The 19045-nt window shown below is 47.8% G+C and overlaps 2 protein-coding genes across 5 annotated transcripts in view; one reads left to right on the forward strand and one right to left on the reverse strand.

The window, feature by feature from the left end:
- The window catches only part of AAAS (aladin WD repeat nucleoporin), a 178749-nt gene that overhangs the window by 36690 nt on the left and 123014 nt on the right, over nt 1-19045 (reverse strand). The window lies entirely within an intron of this gene.
- Nucleotides 484-4664, forward strand: LOC115087653. Its single transcript, XM_029595087.1, has 2 exons — nt 484-1651; nt 3859-4664. The coding sequence occupies exons 1-2, from the start codon at nt 1549-1551 to the stop codon at nt 4380-4382; spliced, it is 627 nt and encodes a 208-aa protein (XP_029450947.1). The 5' UTR covers nt 484-1548; the 3' UTR covers nt 4383-4664.

Consider the following 19045-nt stretch of genomic DNA (forward strand, 5'->3'; position numbering starts at 1 on the left):
CACCCCTTATTAAAGAGCTCCTTTGGGTTTCTGCAACCAAAATGCATGACACTGCACTTCTTGGCATTGAATCCCAGTTGCCAAGATTTTGACTACTCCTCAAGTTTTCTTAGATCACTTTTTCATTCCTTCTACTCTTTCAGGCGTGTCCACTCTGTTGCAGATCTTAGTGTTATCAACAAAAAGACAGACTTTTCCTCCTAACTCTTCTGCAATGTCACCCACAAAGATATAAGCAAGCCATGCTGGATTACATCATGGCGAACATAACATGGGAAAAAGCGCAGGCAGGAGGCGTTGCACGGAGGTAGGGGGAGAGGTAACTCAGGAAGAATAAGGCGGGAGGATTGAGAGGAAGGAAAAGAAAGGAGGGAGGCAGGAGATGTGGCAGTTACAAGAAATTCAAATCGGAGAAAGGGATTGGTAGATGACGTCAGAGGAGACAAGCAGCAGTTTGCCGAGGGAGAGATCAGGGAAGGGAGTGCCAGAATTTTGTGCCTGGTAGGACGAGGGCAAGGGAATTATCGCAGATACAGGTATTAAGCATGAAGGGGAGAGGTGATAGAGGGAGCTGAGCAAGCACCTCGGGAAGGGTGCCGAGAAACAAAGGAAACCGGAGCGCTGTGGCGGCAAGGTTTGCCCGTACAGTGGGGGGGCCGGGAAAGCCCGCCTTCCCCCACCCCGGGGGAGGTGAGGGAGAGAGGATACACGGTGAGCTCGGGAGAGAGTGGTCCTGAGGCGATTCCTATTCATTTCAGTACACCCACCACTGCGTCGGGGGAAGGGGCAGCCCTCCCCCTAGATTTGTCAATACATGCCTCAAGGTCAGGCAGTGAATCGTCGACCGGACACGGGCCGGTGCTTCCCCAGGCCAGCGTGACGGAGTTCAGTGGCGTGCAGGGGGTCAGCGAAGCTGCGCTGCACACAGAAGAAACCATGGGAGACATGCCCGTAGCTGAGCAACAGAGGGCCAGAGAGAGGGAGCGGTAAGGAAGAGAGCTGCACAGCACGGAGCGGAAGACATCGGCAGGACGCTCTTAAGCGCCAGCAGAGGCTGAATGGAGAGGCGGGTGGGAGGAGTGGATAGAGCTGGAATCCAAGTGGCAGGGAGAGGATGAAGCAAAAGAAGGGCAGGATCGGAGGTTTCGGCAGCGGAGACGCATGGCAGCACGATGAGGCGGCACATACATGCGTTGAGTTTGGTAGAATGCGAATGAAAAGGGAGGCAGTTAGGGATATCAGAAGCGAGCACATGGGTGTTCAGAGCAAGGCCTTGAGCTACGGTAGGGGAGACTTGGGTTTCGGAGGGTGGCCTGTGTGGTACATGGAGAAAAGAGGGGCTCACGGGGCAGTGGGGAGCGAGCAAGAGGGGAGTTTCAGCTGAGAAGGTAGGGAATATTATGGTATTCCTGAAGGAGAACGCAGACAGGGAACAGGTTGAAGCAGTGTAAGGCAGTCAAAAATGTCAGGAATGGATGCTGCGGCCAGTCCATTTGTTGTTGCAGGGTACATGGAGGAGGAGCGTCCAGGTACGTCGAGGAGCGAAGCATGGAGAGAGACACCAACGGGCCAACAGTCAGACCGACGGCAGGGCGTCCAAACAGAGCGGGAGGAGAAACAGCCAGGAGCCGGATCCTCGGATTGAAAGAAGGTACAGAGAGGTCAGGGGATCAGAGGACAAGGAATAGAGGAAAAGCTAAGCGCAAGAGGGATTCCTCATCAAGTGACACAAGTAGTAGCTCGTCGTCGTATTCCTCCATGGACTCCAACACATTGGAACGATGGGATAGGGTGGGCGGCTTAGGTCCAGAGCAGGATATGGGTCACCCAGCCCTGGCATCCCTTACAGAATTGTGGGAAGGGGTGTCAGGGAATCTACGCAGCAAAATCAAGCATCACAAGTATGTCAACATCTTTCAGTTATTAGATGGCAGGAGGGGCAGTAAGAGGAGGCGCAGGAAAGGCAGTAAACACAAGAGCGAGAAAGTGCCGGGGAATAAGGTACCTAAGAACATCCTAAACTGGATGAGGGGCTTCTTGCGTTTAACAAGTGTGGTGGGGCATTACCAGCCCGGACATCATGAGCTTTACTTGCTTATTGAGACAGCATCTTGGGAGCATTCAAGGATTATAAAGGTTGGGCCTGGCTCAATTACGATGAACAATTCCGGGAAAAGATGGCAGGGAATAGATTCATGTCCTGGGGAACGCAGGACATTAATTTATGGCTCACGCAAATGACAAATAAGGGCGCAAAGCAAGGAAGATTAGGGGCGGGAGCACCGGGAGAAGCAGGCAGCTCCGCGGTAGGCGGTGCAGGCAATACTCCAGGAGACAAAAGCGCGGGGAGCAGGAGCCAGACAGTTAGAGAAGTAAAGGGAAGCCTGGCGCACAGTGATGTTTGCTGGAGATTCAATAGGGCCACTTGCTTGTTTCCTTGTTTCAGACATGTATGTAATGGTGCCCACCCTAGCATCAAGTGCCCTCAGGCCCAAGCCAAGGAAACGCCAGGGTACCAAAACCGTAGCAGAGCCATGGGACGAGGGGTGACAGTTCGGGTAGGAGGGTTAGGGCAGCATCAGGACGGACATAGTGGAGGGGGGAGAGGGGTTTTGGCAGGGGGATTTAGGAAGAGGCGGGACGGGAGGGCACAAAGATGGTCTTTCCAGGGCACTGGGGAATAGACGAGGGGAGCATTACCAAAAAAAAAAATAAAATAAAAAAGGGGAACCATATGACTTGCAGCGAAAGGAAATTACTGGGCAGGACGTCGGTGTTAAAGTATTGAACAGGTAGACAGCTGATAATTTCTTTTATAATAGATTACAGGGTTTCCAGGCGCCAGAATGACAGCGAGATGTTTCAGGATATAATTTATGAAGACGATTGGGATTTAATACAGGATTCCGTAGCCCCCAGTACTTGGAATGCGTACCTAAAAGGAAATGCAGTGTTAGCCTCCTATTTACAGCAGCGGGGGTGGAAGGGAGAGGCAGTGCCTGAGCAATGTTTGGTGGGTTTTGTGTTGTGGGCAAAACAAAGCGGTTATTCGGTGGCCACGGTGAGAGCTCACCTGGCGGGTTTTTCATTTTTCCAGAAATTGAAGGGCTGGGGCAATCCCACACACAGTTTTCGGTTGACCAAGGTTTTGAGAGGTTGGCAAAAAAAGAGTGGGCACACTAAGGGATCAAAGATTGCCTATCAGATATAAGGATGTGATACAATTTTCAGAACTGCTACAGCAGGTGTGCTGGTCAGGGTTCGAAGTAGTACTATTTCGGGTGGCTTTCTCATGGGCATTTTTTGGTGCTATGAGGGTTAGCGAACTTATAGCACAGTCCCATAGGAGTACACGACACAGATGACTACTGTTCAATTGTGTTCAGATTACTGAGCAGTCGGTAACGCTGTTTATTCCCAAATCCAAAACGGATCAAATGGGGAAAGGCATGTTCATTACTATGTTGCCTGCTGAGAATGTAATGGCCTGTCCAGTCCACGCGGCATTAGCGTTCTCACAGGATAAGGTGGTAGGTTCTTTCTAGTACATGCGGATGGTATGCCGCTGACTAGGTACCAGTTTGCACAGGTTTTAAGATGGGTAGTCACAGAGGACGGGAGGGATGCGCAGAGGTATAGTTCCCATTCCTTCAAGATTGGTGCGGTGACATCTGCGGCTGAGGCGGGGTTGACAGACGAAGGCATACAGAGTATTGGAAGTTGGAAATCCGGAGCTTTCAGGGAGTATATTCGGATGGGAAAAGGGGAATGAAGCAACGGGGGTAGGCAGGAGAGGGAACAGGAGGGAGAAGGGGGGGCAAGTGTGATCAAGTTACTAATGCGTTTGTTTTGTTTCAGACTATACGGGGCGGAAGCGCAAGAACGGATGTGCCTGGATCGTGGGTCATTCGTATATCCACAGAGCCCAGCAAAGATCCTTAAAGCGGCCGTACAGGGAGGATTTGGAGCTGGAGCGATTGGGGTGGAAGTTAGCCTGGTTAAGCCGTCGGGGCATGCAATGGGACGAACTGCTGCCATTTCTCGCCGACAGGATTGAAATGTGGGGCATTCCGGACAATTTGCTGATTCATCTAGGGGGCAATGATGTGGGACACAAAACGTGTAGAGCATTGTTGACATGCATCAAGAAGGATTTGGCGCAAATCATGATCCGGTGGCCCAGGGTGAAGATAAGGTGGTCGGACATTATTGTCTGCCTAAAGAATAGGGAAGACGCCATTTGGTGCGCGGGTGTCAAAAAATTAAATCAACAGCTGGGGAATGGATGGGTTGGGAAGGAGGTTTTTGGATCAGGCATCAATGGGCCTGGGGGGTTGAGGAAGGTCTATTTAGCGGGGATGGAGTACATCTCTCTGAGATAGGGATGGACCTCTTTAATAATGAGTTACAAGAGGGGCTGGAGAAAGAGATAGCAAGCAGGCATTGAGGGCCGCAGTGGGGGGAACAAGCTGTATCCGGCTTGTTTGTGGCGGGAAACCCAAGCCCATTGTTATTGTTGTCATGATGGGATGGGGGAGTCAGTGGAGGAGGAAGGGGAGTGCCTGGTGTAGTTGGGGGGGCTGCTACACGGGAGGACCGGTGAACCATGGGGCGAAGTTTCACAGTAGAGCTTGCTTTCGCTGGTATGAGGCGGAGCAGGTGGAAAGGAGGAGGGTAGGGGAGGGTAACTCCACCATTGGGGTTTAAGGTGGTGGAGTTCAGGAAAAGGGTGGGGAGGGGAGGGGGGCATTGGGGGAGGGGTGTTTATGGTTAAAGCTAATTGTAAGGGCTCGGGTTTGTGATAATTAAACTGCGGCCAATTTTAAAAGCCAGCAAGTGTTTGAGTATTTATTGGGGGGGATATCGGGCAGCCTCCAAGCGCAATGTCTTTCTTTCCCATGTTATGATAGAACTAGCCCCAGAACCGATCCTTGAGTCACTCCACTTTTGACTCTCTTCTTTTTAGATTAGCTTCCTTTACCACCAATTGCTATCAAACAATTTGTAATCCAGATCAGACATAACATTTCAGCACAAGTATGTAAGAGCCTATGATGAGATTTCTGTTCTTCAGTATATTTTCTATTTTCTGAAACTCTTCCTTGCACAATATTACTCTCCTTTTAAATCTCTAACTCGCTTCTCTCATCTGAGGTAACACAGCTCCCCAAGTATTTGAATTCCTTGTACATTTTGATATTGTCCATTCTTTGGTTATTAGCACAAACTGTTTTCTTGTAATTGAAATGCCAAGTTGTTCACTTCCAGTGACAAGACTGTCAAGGCTGTTCAATTATTATTTGTAAGTTGTCTTCTGTTCCTGCTGTAAGTACAATGTCAGTGTATCAGATTGTTTATATCCTATCCATAGATCATTCCCCCCCCCACCCCACCTAGACAGTTATTTCTCTAAGGATGTGCAGAACACTGAGAAAAGATTAGCAAAAAGAATTAAACCTTGCCTGAATTCTATTGTATTTATATTTATTTCTTGCCTAATCATTATTGCACTCTAAGCAAGGTATAATGCAATGATTTTACAAACAACATAGCAAACAAAACAAATAATCATACTTAAAACCCAGCAAGTCTAAAAACATCACCATGAACCCAAGAAACATCACTGCAGCCATGCCTTTTTAGTCATTCTTGGATAAACCCTTTATCCTACTTGGAGGAGTAGCCTAGTGGTTACAGCAGCAGAATATGAACCAGGGAAACCAGGGCCCCCTGTGACCTTGGGCAAGTCACTTTACCCTCCATTGCCTCAGGTACAAAATTAGATTGTAAGCCCTGTGGGGGATAGGGAAATACCTATAGTTCCTGAAGGTAATCCGCTTTGATGTTCACTTTGAAGTGCTGAAAAGCGGAATATAAAAACAAACAAAAAAAAATAAATCTAAATCTATGGACTGAGACCTTGTCATGGTAGAGAGGCCCAGGGGGCTATGTTGTCCAAGGCTATACATGGTGAACAGGTCTGGGGAAAGCTTCTACCTAAATTATGGCCACCCCTTCCCCTTATCATTGGAATGTCTTTTATAACTCACTTATGGCAGCCATACTACTCTAGGTTTCCTGGTAAAATTTATCCTTTACGCATCTGAATTCTGACCTGAAGAAGAGAGTATTAGCTCTTCAAAACTAATCAAGAAATGTATTGTTTGTCCAATAAAAGATGCATATATTTTTTTTTTGTTAACTTTTTATTTCTCTGCTTATAGTCGGGCCGATTCAGCAAAATGCGCGCGAGAGCTGGCGCTCCGAGGTGAGCGCCCTCTCTCCCGACGCGCGCCCGGGCCACTCTCCTGGGTGCGCGATTTCGTATTCAAATGAGGGTCTGCGGTAATAAGGAGGCGCTAGGGACACACTAGTGAGTCCCTAGCGCCTCCTTATTGGCAGAAGCGGCGGCTGTCAGCGGGTTTGACAGCCGACGCTTAATTTTACCGGCATTGGTTGTCGAACTCTCTGACAGCCACGGGTTCGGAAAACGGATGCTGGCAAAATTGAGCGTCCGTCTTCCAACCCGCGAGCCGCAGGCTGAATTTATTATTATTATTTTTTTTTACGATTTTATTTGGGCAGTTTTTTCTGCTTTTCTGCACACTTTCCTGGTGCTGGCCGAAATTAACCCCTGCCTTTGGGCAGGCGTTAATTTCTGAGCGTAAAATGTGCGGCTTGGCTGCACATTTTACTTTCTGTATGGCGTGGGAATAACTAATAGGCTCAAGAACACGCATTTGCATGTTGCGGGCGCTATTAGTTTTTTGGGGGTTGGATACGTGTTTTCCTCACACTATTACCCCTTACTGTATAAGGGGTAATAATAACGCATTGAAAACACGCATTCAGACGGGGGCTAACTGTGCGCTTGGCCTGAGCGCACCGTTCTGAATCAGCCTGAGTGAAAGGATTCTGGAAGCAGTATGGGGTACCTGACAGAACTGGGACAAAGGCAAAGAAAATTAGCTCTAGTTACATGAGCACTATAGCGCTGCAGAAGGCAACAAACTGCAGCAGTATTTTTACAAGTATCTGGATAAGTTTTGGGATTTGCTGGGTTTAAATCTGGATCTCCTTTGACATGTCTTTGGGATCTCAAAAGGAAGGGTATAGGCACGAGCTATGGTCTCAGGAAGACCTTCACTGCTTAGGTAGTAGGGAGGTGGATGGGAAGTTTCTAGTTTTATGGGTGGAGTGGGGTGTTTGGGTTTATTGGGAGTATGGCAGAGGGGTCAGGATGGGGCTTTGGTTGGAGGGAGCAGCAGGTATGGTTATTGAGGCAGTGTGATTGGTTAGTGGGGGCTTATGATATATAGGAGATTGTTAGGGTTTGGTAGTTTATTTCTGTTTTATTGACAATTTTGTTGATATAAAAATTGAGATGTTTTATGTTGTTTACCACCTTGGGTTATTTATTTATTTAACAGCTTTTTTATACCGACATTAAAATGCACATCATATCGGTTTACATCATAACAGAAGGTGGAAATTACAAATAACAGGGGGGGGGGTGGGGGGGGGGAGAGTGGGACAAACAGAAAAAAGGAACAGTAAGAGACTCAAAACAGAGAGCCTGAAGAATTTGAAAATCAAATGATGCGAATAAGCAGAAAATGAACATATGTACAGAGAATTACAGGGGTGGGTGATGCTAGGATAGTTTTGCAAATAAACAGAAAGAGAGCATATGTACAGAAAATTTCAGGGGTAAGTGTTGCTAGGGATATTTGTTGAACGGAGGGCGGGCGGGGGACAGGGATTGAAGCAATTAGTCAGGAAAGGCCTGGTGGAAAAGCCAGGTCTTTAGCATTTTTCTAAATTTGAATGGGCATGGCTCCAGGCGGAGGTTGGAAGGTAAAGCATTCCAGTGAGTCGGGCCGGCGATTGAGAGAGCATGGTCCCTTGTTGCTCTTAGTCGGGCCTTTTTGAGGGGTGGGACTTGTAGTGTGGATTTGTGGTTTGCTCTGGTGGGGCGGGCAGATTGCGTGAGTTGGAACGGTTCACTGAGCCAGGAGGAGTTATGTTTGTGGATAGATTTGTGTATAATAGAGTTTTGCAGAGGATGCGGGATGAGATGGGGAGCCAGTGAAGTTCTTTGAGGATGGGGGTTATGTGGTCAGTTTTGCGTACATTGCTGATTATCCTTGCTGTTGCATTTTGCAGTATCTGAAGTGGTTTGATGGTGGAGTAGGGTAGGCCTAGGTACAGGGAGTTACAGTAGTCGAGTTTAGAGGTTAGAGTGGCATGGATGACAGTTTTGAAATCATGAGTGTGGAGAAGGGGTTTGAGCTTTTTTATAATATTGAGCTTGTAGAAACCTCCTTTTAGGACGGAGCTAATATGTTTTTTAAGGTTCAGATGTGGATCGATTAAGACGCCAAGGTTTCATACGGGGGGGGGGGGGGGGGGGTGAGAAATGAGGGAGATGGCCGTGGGGTCGTCGGATGGCGGGAGCTTGAAGGTCTGTTGGTTGTGGATGAGGAGGAGCTCAGTTTTCGATGAGTTGAGAGCAAGTTGTAGGGAGGCGAGTAGTGCGTTTATGGAAGAGAGGCATTTCTCCCAGAGTTGCGGATAGTGATTCACGGAGAGGGATGATGATTTGGACATCATCTGCATAGATGTAGAATTTGAGACCAAGATCTGACAGATGATGACAGAGGGGCAGGAGGTAAATGTTAAAGAGTGTGGAAGAGAGGGAGGAGCCTTGGGGCACTCCTTGAGAGAGTTTATTGTGTGGATTCAGAAGTGCCTAGTTTGACAGAGAAACGTCTATTAGCCAGGTAGGATCTGAACCAGAGGAGAGCTATGCCAGAGATGCCAATATCAGTTAGACGGGCAATGAGAAGATTGTGGCTTATTGTGTCAAAAGCCACAGATATGTCGAGGAAAGCAATGAGATAGTTATTACCTTGGTCTAGGCCTGTAAGGAGGGAATCGGTAAGAGATAGAAGGAGAGTTTCTGTGCTCAAATTTTTACGGAAACCAAACTGGGAGGCGTGGAGAATGTTATTATCTTCGAGATAGTCCATTAGTTGGGAGTTTACCACCTTCTCCATGATTTTTGTGAGAAGGGGGAGGTTGGAGATGGGATGGTAAATGGCTGGGTCTTTGGGGTCGAGGGATGGCTTCTTGATAAGGAGTTTGACAACAGCGTGTTTTAGGGGATCAGGAACTGCGCCTGTGGATAAGGAGCAGTTGATGATGTCTGCTATGGGTTTTGCAATAGTGTTGGGGATGGAGAGGAGGGATTTAGTAGGGATGGTATCAGATGGGTGGGATGCAGGCTTAGTTCTTTTGAGGATGGACTCAATCACCTTGGAAGAGGTAAGGTCGATTGTGTCGAGTGAATTTTTGATGTAGGAGGGGTGATTACTGGGCATAGGGGTGGTGGGAGTGAGGGTAGATGCAGGGGGGAACCTTAGGAGAATGTTGGTTATTTTGTTTTGGAAGAACTGAGTGAGTTCTTTGCACTTTGAGGTGGCTTCTTCTTCAGCGAAGATAGGGGTGGGTGGTTTGGTGAGAGCAGCAACATAAAAGAAAAGTGCTTTAGGGTTGAAAGTGTATTGATGTATCTTTGCGGCAAAGTAGTCACGTTTGGTTTTTTGAATGGTGAGGCGGTATATGTGTAGGTATGTTTTGTAGGCTGTGGAATGCTGTGTGGTTGGGTCTTTGCACCATGATCTCTCTTTAAGTCTCAGGTTGTGTTTCATTTGGTGCAGTTCTGTTGAGTACCAGGGTTTGTTATTCGAGGGTGTAGTGCGTTGCTTGCGAGTGAGGATTGGGCATAGATTGTTGGCTATGTCGTGGGTGATGCTATTCCAGGAGCTAAGTGCAGCATCAGGGGAGGAGCAGTCAAGTTTGTTAAGGGATTCAGAGAGTGCAGTAGAGAGTTCCTCCGATGAGCAGGTTTTATGGAAGGAGAAGGAGTTGGTTGGCAAGTGGACGCAGGTGGTGGTGGTGCTGATGGTGAGGTGGGTCTCAATAAGTGAGTGGTCAGACCACGGTACAGGGGTACAGGAGGCGGGTGATGTGACCTGGATACAAAAGTTGATGAAAATAAGGTCTAGGGTGTGCCCCATTTTGTGTGTAGGGGCAGATATGACTTGGGTGAAGCCTAGGGCCTGTAGGGTTGCTAGGAAGGTTTCACAGGATGATGTAAGAGGTATGGAATCTACGTGAAGGTTGAAGTCACCCATTAGTAGGGCAGGTTTTTCGTTGTTAATGTTGTTGGATATGAGTTCAATGAGGGGAGAGGGATTATGTTCCAGGAGGCCTGGGGGGGGGGGGGACGTAGACAAGCCAAATTTGGAGGTCAGTGGATTTAAATATGCCAACTTCCAGCTTGGGTGGAGGGCTGATGTTCATGGGCCTGAGTTTGAGGTTTTTTTTATTGGCGGCTAGGAGGATTCCACCTCCGCTTTTTTTTGATCTGGGAAGGGAGAAAATGTCATGAGATTGTGTGGGGAGTTGGTTCAGGATAACAGTGTCAGTGTCCTTGAGTTCTATATAATTTATATAACTGGGGAGGTGGTATATAAGCTAATAAAAAGATGTATAGTCACAAAGGTACAGATACTGGTATGGATGATCAGATGTGACAGTCAGACATCCTGCACAAGAGACTAAAGTAGGAACCTGGAACTTAAGGACCTTATATAAAATGGGTCCATTATGTTACATAATGTTTATTTATTTATTTATTTTTAATTTTTATATACCGAAGTTCTTGTAGGGACTACAAATCACTCCGGTTTACATAAAACAATGAACTGCCCAACAGAGAGCGGAGCTTTACATAGAACTGTAGAACATATGGAACAATATAACTAGATGACAATTTAACATAGTGATAAATAAATATTATAGTTTAACTGGTAATACATAAAAAATTATATTATTTAATATAAGCAGTATAACTATTTAATGTAGAATAAAGGCGAATTAACAGTGCCAAATATATATATAAAATGAATTTTTGAACTCATAGTTAGTTGAATGTTATGTAAGAGAGAGTAAACATCTCTTACATGTTATGTAAGAGAGAGTAAATATCAACATTATTGGACAGAGCAAGGATGGATGGGCAAGTACTGAGCAGCTGAAGCCTGAATATCAAGATAGATTTCTCTCATGTTTCACTTTGGTGTAGAGTTGGTATTACATTTGAAAAAAGAAAGAGCAGAATGTTTAATTGGATACTGAGTCATTACAGATACAATGCTCTTTGTAAAATTAAAAAGGTCACTCATTTGATGTGTCAATTATAATGAATTTATGCACCTACACTGGATCATTCTGAGCAAGACAGACAAGTTTTATGAGGCTTTGGACAAAGCTAAAGTTTAGTGTACCATAATAACAAAGTAACATAGTAGATGATGGCAGAAAAAAACTGAATAATTCAATCCACCCAGTTATATATATATTAAAGTTTGATTCTATGCTTCTCATCAGTGTCATCAAAGTGTGTTACAACAAAAAAATAACACCGCCAAAAAACAATATATTACCTACAACTCCTATTCATTGCTGCTAAAACAGATGATACTGAAGTTTCTGGAATCCAATGGACTGCAAGATCTGAGGCAGCCTGGTTTTATCAGAGAACATAAAATATACCATATTGGGTCAGACCAAGGGTCCATCAAGCCTAGCATCCTGTTTCCAACAGTGGCCATTACAAGTCACAAGTACCCAAACATTAAATAGATCTCAAGCTACTATTCCTTATTAATAGCAGTTTATGGATTTTTCCTCTAGAAACCTATCCAAACCTTTTTTAAATTCAGTTATACTAACTGCCATAACCACATCCTCTGGCAATGAATTGCAGAACTTAACTATGCGCTGAGTGAAAAATAATTTTCTTCAATTTGTTTTAAATGAGCTACTTGCTAACTTCATGGAGTGTCCCTTAGTTCATCTATTATCTGAGAGCAAATAACAGATTTACATTAACCTGTTCAAGTCTTTTCATGATTTTATAGACCTCTATCATATCCCCCTGTCAGTCATTTCTTCTCCAAGCTGAACAGCCCTAACTTCTTTAGCCTTTCCTCATAGGGGAGCTGTTCCTTGCCCGTTATTTTAGTCGCCCTTCTCTACACTTTCTCAAGTGCAGCTATCTTTTTTTGTGATGTGGCGACCAGGATTGCACACAGTATTCAAGATGCGGTCTCACCATGGAGCGATACAGATGCATTATGAAATCCACCGTTTTATTTGCCATTCCCTTCCTAATAATTCCTAACATTCTATTTGCTTTTTTTGATCACCACAGCACACTGAGCCAATGATTTCAATGTATTATCCACTATGATGCCTAGATCTCTTTCCTGGGTGATAACTCCTAAGATGGAACCTAACATTGTGTAAATTCAGTAAGGGTTATTTTTCCCTATATGAATCACCTTGCATTTGTCCACATTAAATTTAATCTGCCATTTGGAAGCCCAATCTTCCAGTCTCAAGATCCTCCTGCAATTTATCACAATCCACTTGAGATTTAAATAATCTGCATAATTTTGTGTCATCCACAAATTTTGATCACCTCACTTGTCATAACCCTTTCCAGATTATTTATCAATATATAAAGAGCACCGGTCCAAGTACAGATCCCTGAGGCACTCCAGTTTACTTTTTTCCACTGTGAAAAAAGACCATTTAGTCCTACTCTCTATTTCCTGTCTTTTAATAAGTTTGCAATCCACGAAAGGACATTGCCTCCTATCCCATGAATTTTTAGATTTCTTAGAAGCCTCTCATGAGGGACTTTGTTGAACGCCTTCTGAAAATCCAAATACACACATCTACCGGTTCACCTTAGTCCACATGTTTATCCACTCCTTCAAAAAAATGTAGGAGAATTGTGAGGCAAGACTTCCCTTGAGTAAATCCATGCTGGCCATGTCCCATTAAACCTTTATCTATCTAAATGTTTTGTGATTTTATTCTTTATAACAGTTTCCATGATTTTTCCCGACACTGAAGTCTGGCTCACTGGTCTATGGTTTCCCAGATCACACCAGGGCCCTTTTTAAATATCGGGGTTATATGGGTCACCTTTGAGTCTTCAGGTTCAATGGATGCTTTTAATGATAGGTTACAAATTAATTGAAATAGGTCTGAAATTTTATTTAATTCTTTCAGAACCCTGGGATGTATACCATCCGGTCCAGGTGATTTACTACTCTTCAGTTTGTCAATCTGGCTTACTACATCTTCTAGGTTCACTGTGAGTTGATTCAGTTCATCTGAATTGTCACCCTTGAAAACAGGCTCCCGAACGGCTTTCTCCCCAACATCCTCTTCAGTAAACACTGAAGCAAAGAATTTGTTTAGTCTTTCTGCGATAGCCTTATATTCCCTAAGTGCCCTTTAACCCCTTGATCATCTAACGGTCTAACCAACTCTCTCCCAAGCTTTCTGCTTCAGATAGATTTTAAAAAGTTTTTATAATGAGTTTTTGCCTTTATGGCCAACTTCTTTTCAAATTGTCTCTCAGCCTGTCTTACTTTTAACTTGCCCATGCTTTTCTGTGCACCCTCCGACTTAATATCATGGTGATATTAAGTTGAACGTCCCGAAGGGTAAAAAAAAGTAAAAAAAAATAATTAATTTAAAAATTTGAAGTCGGCCGGCAGCTGTCGGGTCGAAAACTGGACGCTCAATTTTGCTGGCGTCCGATTTCCGAGCCCGTGGCTGTCAGCGGGCTTGAGAACCGACACCGGCAAAATTGAACGTCGGCTGTCAAACCCGCTGGACAGCCGCCGCTCCGGGGCAAAAGGAGGCGCTAGGGACGCACTTGTGTCCCTAGCGCCTCCTTTTGCCCATTTCTACACCAGACTAATTTAAATACTGAATCGCGTGCACAGGCGAGTGGCCTGTGCGCGCGCTGGGAGAGCAGGCATTCGCCCGCTTTTTTGCAGACTTTACTGAATCGGCCCGTTTGTAAGCTGCACTTTTTCAGTTTTTTGTTTTTTTTTTTTTTTACAATTTTTCTCATCTTATCAAAGTTTCCCTTTTGAAAGTTTAGTGCTAGAGCAATGGATTACACACTGTCCCCCTTCCAGTCACTAATTCAAATATGATCATATTATGAAAACAATTGCCAAGCGGCCCCACCACAGTTAGTAGGGATGTGAATCGTTTTTTGACGATTTAAAATATCGTCCGATATATTTTAAATCGTCAAAAATCGTTAGGGCCACGATACAATACCAATTCCCCCGATTTATCATCAAAAAATCGTAAATCGGGGGAAGGGGGAGGGCACGAAAACCGGCACACTAAAACCCCCTAAAACCCACCCCCGACCCTTTAAATTAAATCCCCCACCCTCCAGAACCCCCCCCCCAAATGCCTTAAATTACCCTGGGGTCCAGCGGCGGGTCCATAGCTAAATCGGGGGAAGGGGGAGGGCAGGAAAACCGGCACACTAATCCCCCTAAAACCCACCCGCGACCCTTTAAATTAAATCCCCCCCCCAAATGCCTTAAAGTACCCTGGGGTCCAGCGGCGGTCCGAAACGGGCCGAAAACCGGCACACTAAATCCCCCTAAAACCCAACCCCGACCCTTTAAATTAAATCCCCCCCCTCCCGAACCCCCCCAAATGCCTTAAAGTACCCTGGGGTCCAGCGGCGGTCCCGAAACAGGCTCCTGCTGTTGAAGCGTGTTGTCTTCAGCCGGCGCCATTTTGCAAAATGGCCGCCGCAAAATGGCGGCGGCCATAGACCAACACGATTCGACCGCAGGAGGTCGCTTCCGGACCCCCGCTGGACTTTTGGCAAGTCTTGTGGGGGTCAGGAGGCCCCCCCAAGCTGGCCAAAAGTCTCTGGGGGTCCAGCGGGCGTCCGGGAGCGATCTCCTGCCGCGAATCGTTTTCCGTATGGCGGCGCCATTTTCCATATGGAAAATGGCGCCGGCAGGAGGATCGACTGCAGGAGGTCGTTCAGCGGAGGTCCGGAACCCTCGCTGAACGACCTCCTGCAGTCGATCTCCTGCCGGCGCCATTTTCCGTACGGAAAATGGCGCCGGCCATACGCGTATGCCGGCGCCATTATCCGTACGGAAAACGATTCGCGGCAGGAGATCGCTCCCGGACGCCCGCTGGACCCCCAGAGACTTTTGGCCAGCGTGGGGGGGCCTCCTGACCCCCACAGACTTGCCAAAAGTCCAGCGGGGGTCCGGAAGCGACCTCCTGCGGTCGAATCGTGTTGGTCTATGGCCGCCGCCAGTTTTGCGGCGGCCATTTTGCAAATGGCGCCGGCTGAAGACAACACGCTTCAACAGCAGGAGCCCGTTTCGGACCGCCGCTGGACCCCAGGGTACTTTAAGGCATTTGGGGGGTTCGGGAGGGGGGGGGGATTTAATGGGTCAGGGGTGGGTTTTAGGGGGATATAGTGTGCCGGTTTTCGGCCCGTTTCGGACCGCCGCTGGACCCCAGGGTAATTTAAGGCATTTGGGGTGGGGGATTTAATTTAAAGGGTCGGGGTGGGTTTTAGGGGGTTTTAGTGTGCCGGTTCACGATTTTAACGATTTTCACGATATTCTAAACACCCAACGGCAACGATACGATTCCCTCCCCCTCCCAGCCGAAATCGATCGTTAAGACGATCGAGGACACGATTCACATCTCTAACAGTTAGCACTCTCTCACCAAATCCTGAGCTCACTGAAAATTAGATCTAAAATTGCTCTCTTTCTAGTAAGTTCTTGAACCAGTTGCTCCATAAAACAGTCATTATTCCATCCAAGAACTTTATCTCCTCTAGCATGTCCTGATTTTTCACTTACCCAGTCAATATTGGGGCAATTGAAATCTCCCATTATACTGCACTACAAATTGGTTAATTTCCCTAATTTCTCTTTCATTTCACTGTTTCATCATCATTTTAGCCAGGTGGACGTTAGTATACTCCTATCACTATACACCTTTCTTAACAAAAGAAAATTATTCCTTACCTGCTAATTTTCGTTCCTGTAGTACCATGGATCAGTCCAGACAGTGGGTTATATCCCCTGACCAGCAGATGGAGTCAGAACAGAGTTTGAGAGCGTCAGCATATAGAGTAGTGCACCCTCTGCTGAAGCTCAGTATTACGCATAGCAAAGCCCAAAAGCAAAACACAACATTTTGGATCCAGATCCGTCCCCAAAAAGGAACAGAGAAAGATATAAGTAAACAAACGGTCAACGGGACCACCAACAGTCAACTTGTGAGGAGCTGTGAACAGTAACAATAATCAGAGACAAACAGAATGAAAGTTACCTGGAAGAATCCGAGCAGGACCTAATGAAACCCCTTAGTGGCGGGCGTCTGGACTGATCCATGGTACTACAGGAACGAAAATTAGCAGGTAAGGAATAATTTTCTTTTCTCTGTACGTACCTGGATCAGTCCAGACAGTGGGATGTACCCAAGCTTCCCTAAACCGGGTGGGTTCCTGAGAGACCTGCTCGGAGAACTTGATCGCCAAAAGAACCCGTGTACTGAGGCGCCAGGTGTAGTCTGTAATGTCTGGAAAAAGTGTGCAATGACGTCCACGTCGCCGCACGGCAGATTTCCTGGGAGGAAACGGAGTGAGATTCCGCCCAGGACGCCGCTTGGGATCGTGTGGAATGAGCCGACACGCTGCGAGGCGGCACCCGCCCCGCCGCAATGTAAGCCGATGAGATGGCGTCCTTTATCCAGTGCGCAATAGTCGTCTTGGATGCCTGAGAACCTCTCCTCGGTCCTGACCAGAGGACAAACAAATGATCGGATACCCGGAAGTCATTGGTAACCTCTAGGTAACGGAGCAGCACACGCTTGACGTCCAGGAGCCGGAGAGACCGGGGGTTCCTCTGGAGCGAACGCTGGAAGCTCCACCGTTTGATTCACGTGGAAGGCCGAGACCACCTTTGGTAGGAAGGATGGCACCATACGAAGGAAACCCCGGAGTCGGAGAAACGCAGATAAGGGTCCCGGCAGACAAGGCTTGGAGCTCTGAGATCCGGCGAGCAGAAGAGATGGCTACCAGGAAAACCGTCTTGAGGGTCAGGTCCTTGAGGGGGACCCCCTCAGGGGTTCAAAAGGAGGGCCCGACAGCGTTCGCAGCACCAAGTTGAGGCTCCAAGAAGGGAAAGGATCCCTGATCGGTGGCCGTAGGTGTTTGGCACCCTTCAGAAAACGTGCGATATCCGGCTGAAGGGGTAGAGAGCAGTCCTTCTGTACCAAGACATTCAAGGCCGCCACCTGAACCTGGAGCGAATTATAGGCGAGACCCTTATCCAGACCATCCTGTAGGAAATGAAGGATCAGCGGGACAGTCTCCTCCATGGTTTGGACCCCGCGATCGGAGCACCAGGCTTCGAAGACCTTCCAAACTCGAACGTAAGCGACGGAGGTTGAAGGCTTGCGGGAACGAAGCATCGTTGAGATCACTGTCTCCGGGTAGCCTCTGTGGCGGAGACGGCGCCGTTCAAAAGCCAGGCCGCAAGACAGAAGAGTTCTGCCTGCTCGAAAAATACCGGCCCCTGACGCAGAAGATGAGGAAGATGGGACAGGCGAAGTGGGCCGTCCACCGTCATCTGAAGTAGATCTGCGAACCATGGCCGACGGGGCCATTCCGGGGCGACGAGAATTACAGTCCCTCGATGATGTTCCAACCTGCGGAGAACCTTGCCGACCAGAGGCCAAGGAGGAAACATAGAGCAGTTGATCCGATGGCCACGGAAGGGCGAGGGCATCCACACCCCTCCGCGCCGCACTCTCTTCTGCGGTGAAGAAGCGTGGAGCCTTGGCGTTGAGAAAGGTCGCCATTAGATCGAGGCGTGGAGCCCCCAACGACGGACGATGAGATGCATTGCCTCGTCGGAGAGAGCCCACTCGCCGGGGTCTAGCTGTTGACGACTCAGGAAGTCCGCCTGAACGTTGTCCACCCCGGCGATGTGAAAGGCCGCTATCCGGACGAGATTGCTCTCCCGCCCACTCCATCAGGGGAGTTGACTCGAGGGAGACATGCTTGCTTCTTGTCCCCCCTTGACGATTGATGTAGGCCACGGTGGTGGCGTTGTCCGAGAGGATCCTCACCTCTCTGTGTCGCACCAGGGGAAGAAAACGCTGGAGAGCGAAACGCACGGCTCTAGTTTCCAGGCAATTGATCGGCCACTTTGCCTCTCTGGCGTCCAAGTCCCCTGCGTGGCGCTTCTTTTGCAGACGGCACCCCATCCCGCGAGGCTGGCATCGGTGGTCACCACCCACCCAATTGGGAACCTTGAGCGAGACTCCCCGAGCCAGATGCGAGGGGACAAGCCACCAATCCAGGCTTTTCCTGGCTAATGGTGGAAGCGGCAGGATCACCTGAGACTCCTGGGAGACTGGTTTCCAACGGGATAGCAGGGACGCCTGCAGTGGACGCAGGTGTGCAAACGCCCAGGGTACCATGTCGATGGTGGAGGCCATTACTCCTCCAGGAACTGCAGATATTCCAGGCGGTTGGTTCTTCCAAAGCCGAAAAACCGAGACACACGTGCTCCCTCAGGGCTTGCGCCTTGTCCTGGCGCAGGAACACCATACCCCGCCGGGTATCGAAGCTCGCTCCTAAGAAATCCAGGTGTTGCGAGGGCACAAGGGAACTCTTGGAAGGTTCACCACCCAGCCCAGAGAGCGTAGGAAATTGTACTACTCTGGCCACTGAGGTCTGGACCATGTGAGAAGGACTTCGCTCGAATCAGCCAGTCGTCTAGGTACGGATGTACTAGGATACCCTCCTTGCGAAGGGCCGCCGCCACCACTACCATGATCTTTGTGAAGGTCCGAGGTGCGGTCGCCAAACCGAAGGGAAGCGCCTTGAACTGAAAGTGTTGACGAGAATCTTGAAGCGAAGATACCGCCGGTGAGCCGCAGGATGGGAATGTGCAAGTTATGCTTCCGAGAGATCCAGTGAAGCGAGGAATTCTCCCTTGTGCACTGCGGCAATCACTGATCGAAGAGTCTCCCATGCGAACCGGCTGACCCTGAGGGCCTTGTTTACCTCCTTCAAGTCCAGGATGGGCCG

Source organism: Rhinatrema bivittatum, chromosome 3 (assembly GCF_901001135.1).
Source record: "Rhinatrema bivittatum chromosome 3, aRhiBiv1.1, whole genome shotgun sequence".
Taxonomy (NCBI): domain Eukaryota; kingdom Metazoa; phylum Chordata; class Amphibia; order Gymnophiona; family Rhinatrematidae; genus Rhinatrema; species Rhinatrema bivittatum.

Excerpts from the sequence above, each read along its gene's own strand:
- LOC115087653 (XM_029595087.1), top strand. The coding sequence starts at position 1,549 with ATGGAGAGAGACACCAACGGGCCAACAGTCAGACCGACGGCAGGGCGT. Across the intron at positions 1,652-3,858 it reads GATCCTCGGATTGAAAGAAG|ACTATACGGGGCGGAAGCGC; the intron begins GTACAGAGAGGT and ends GTTTTGTTTCAG.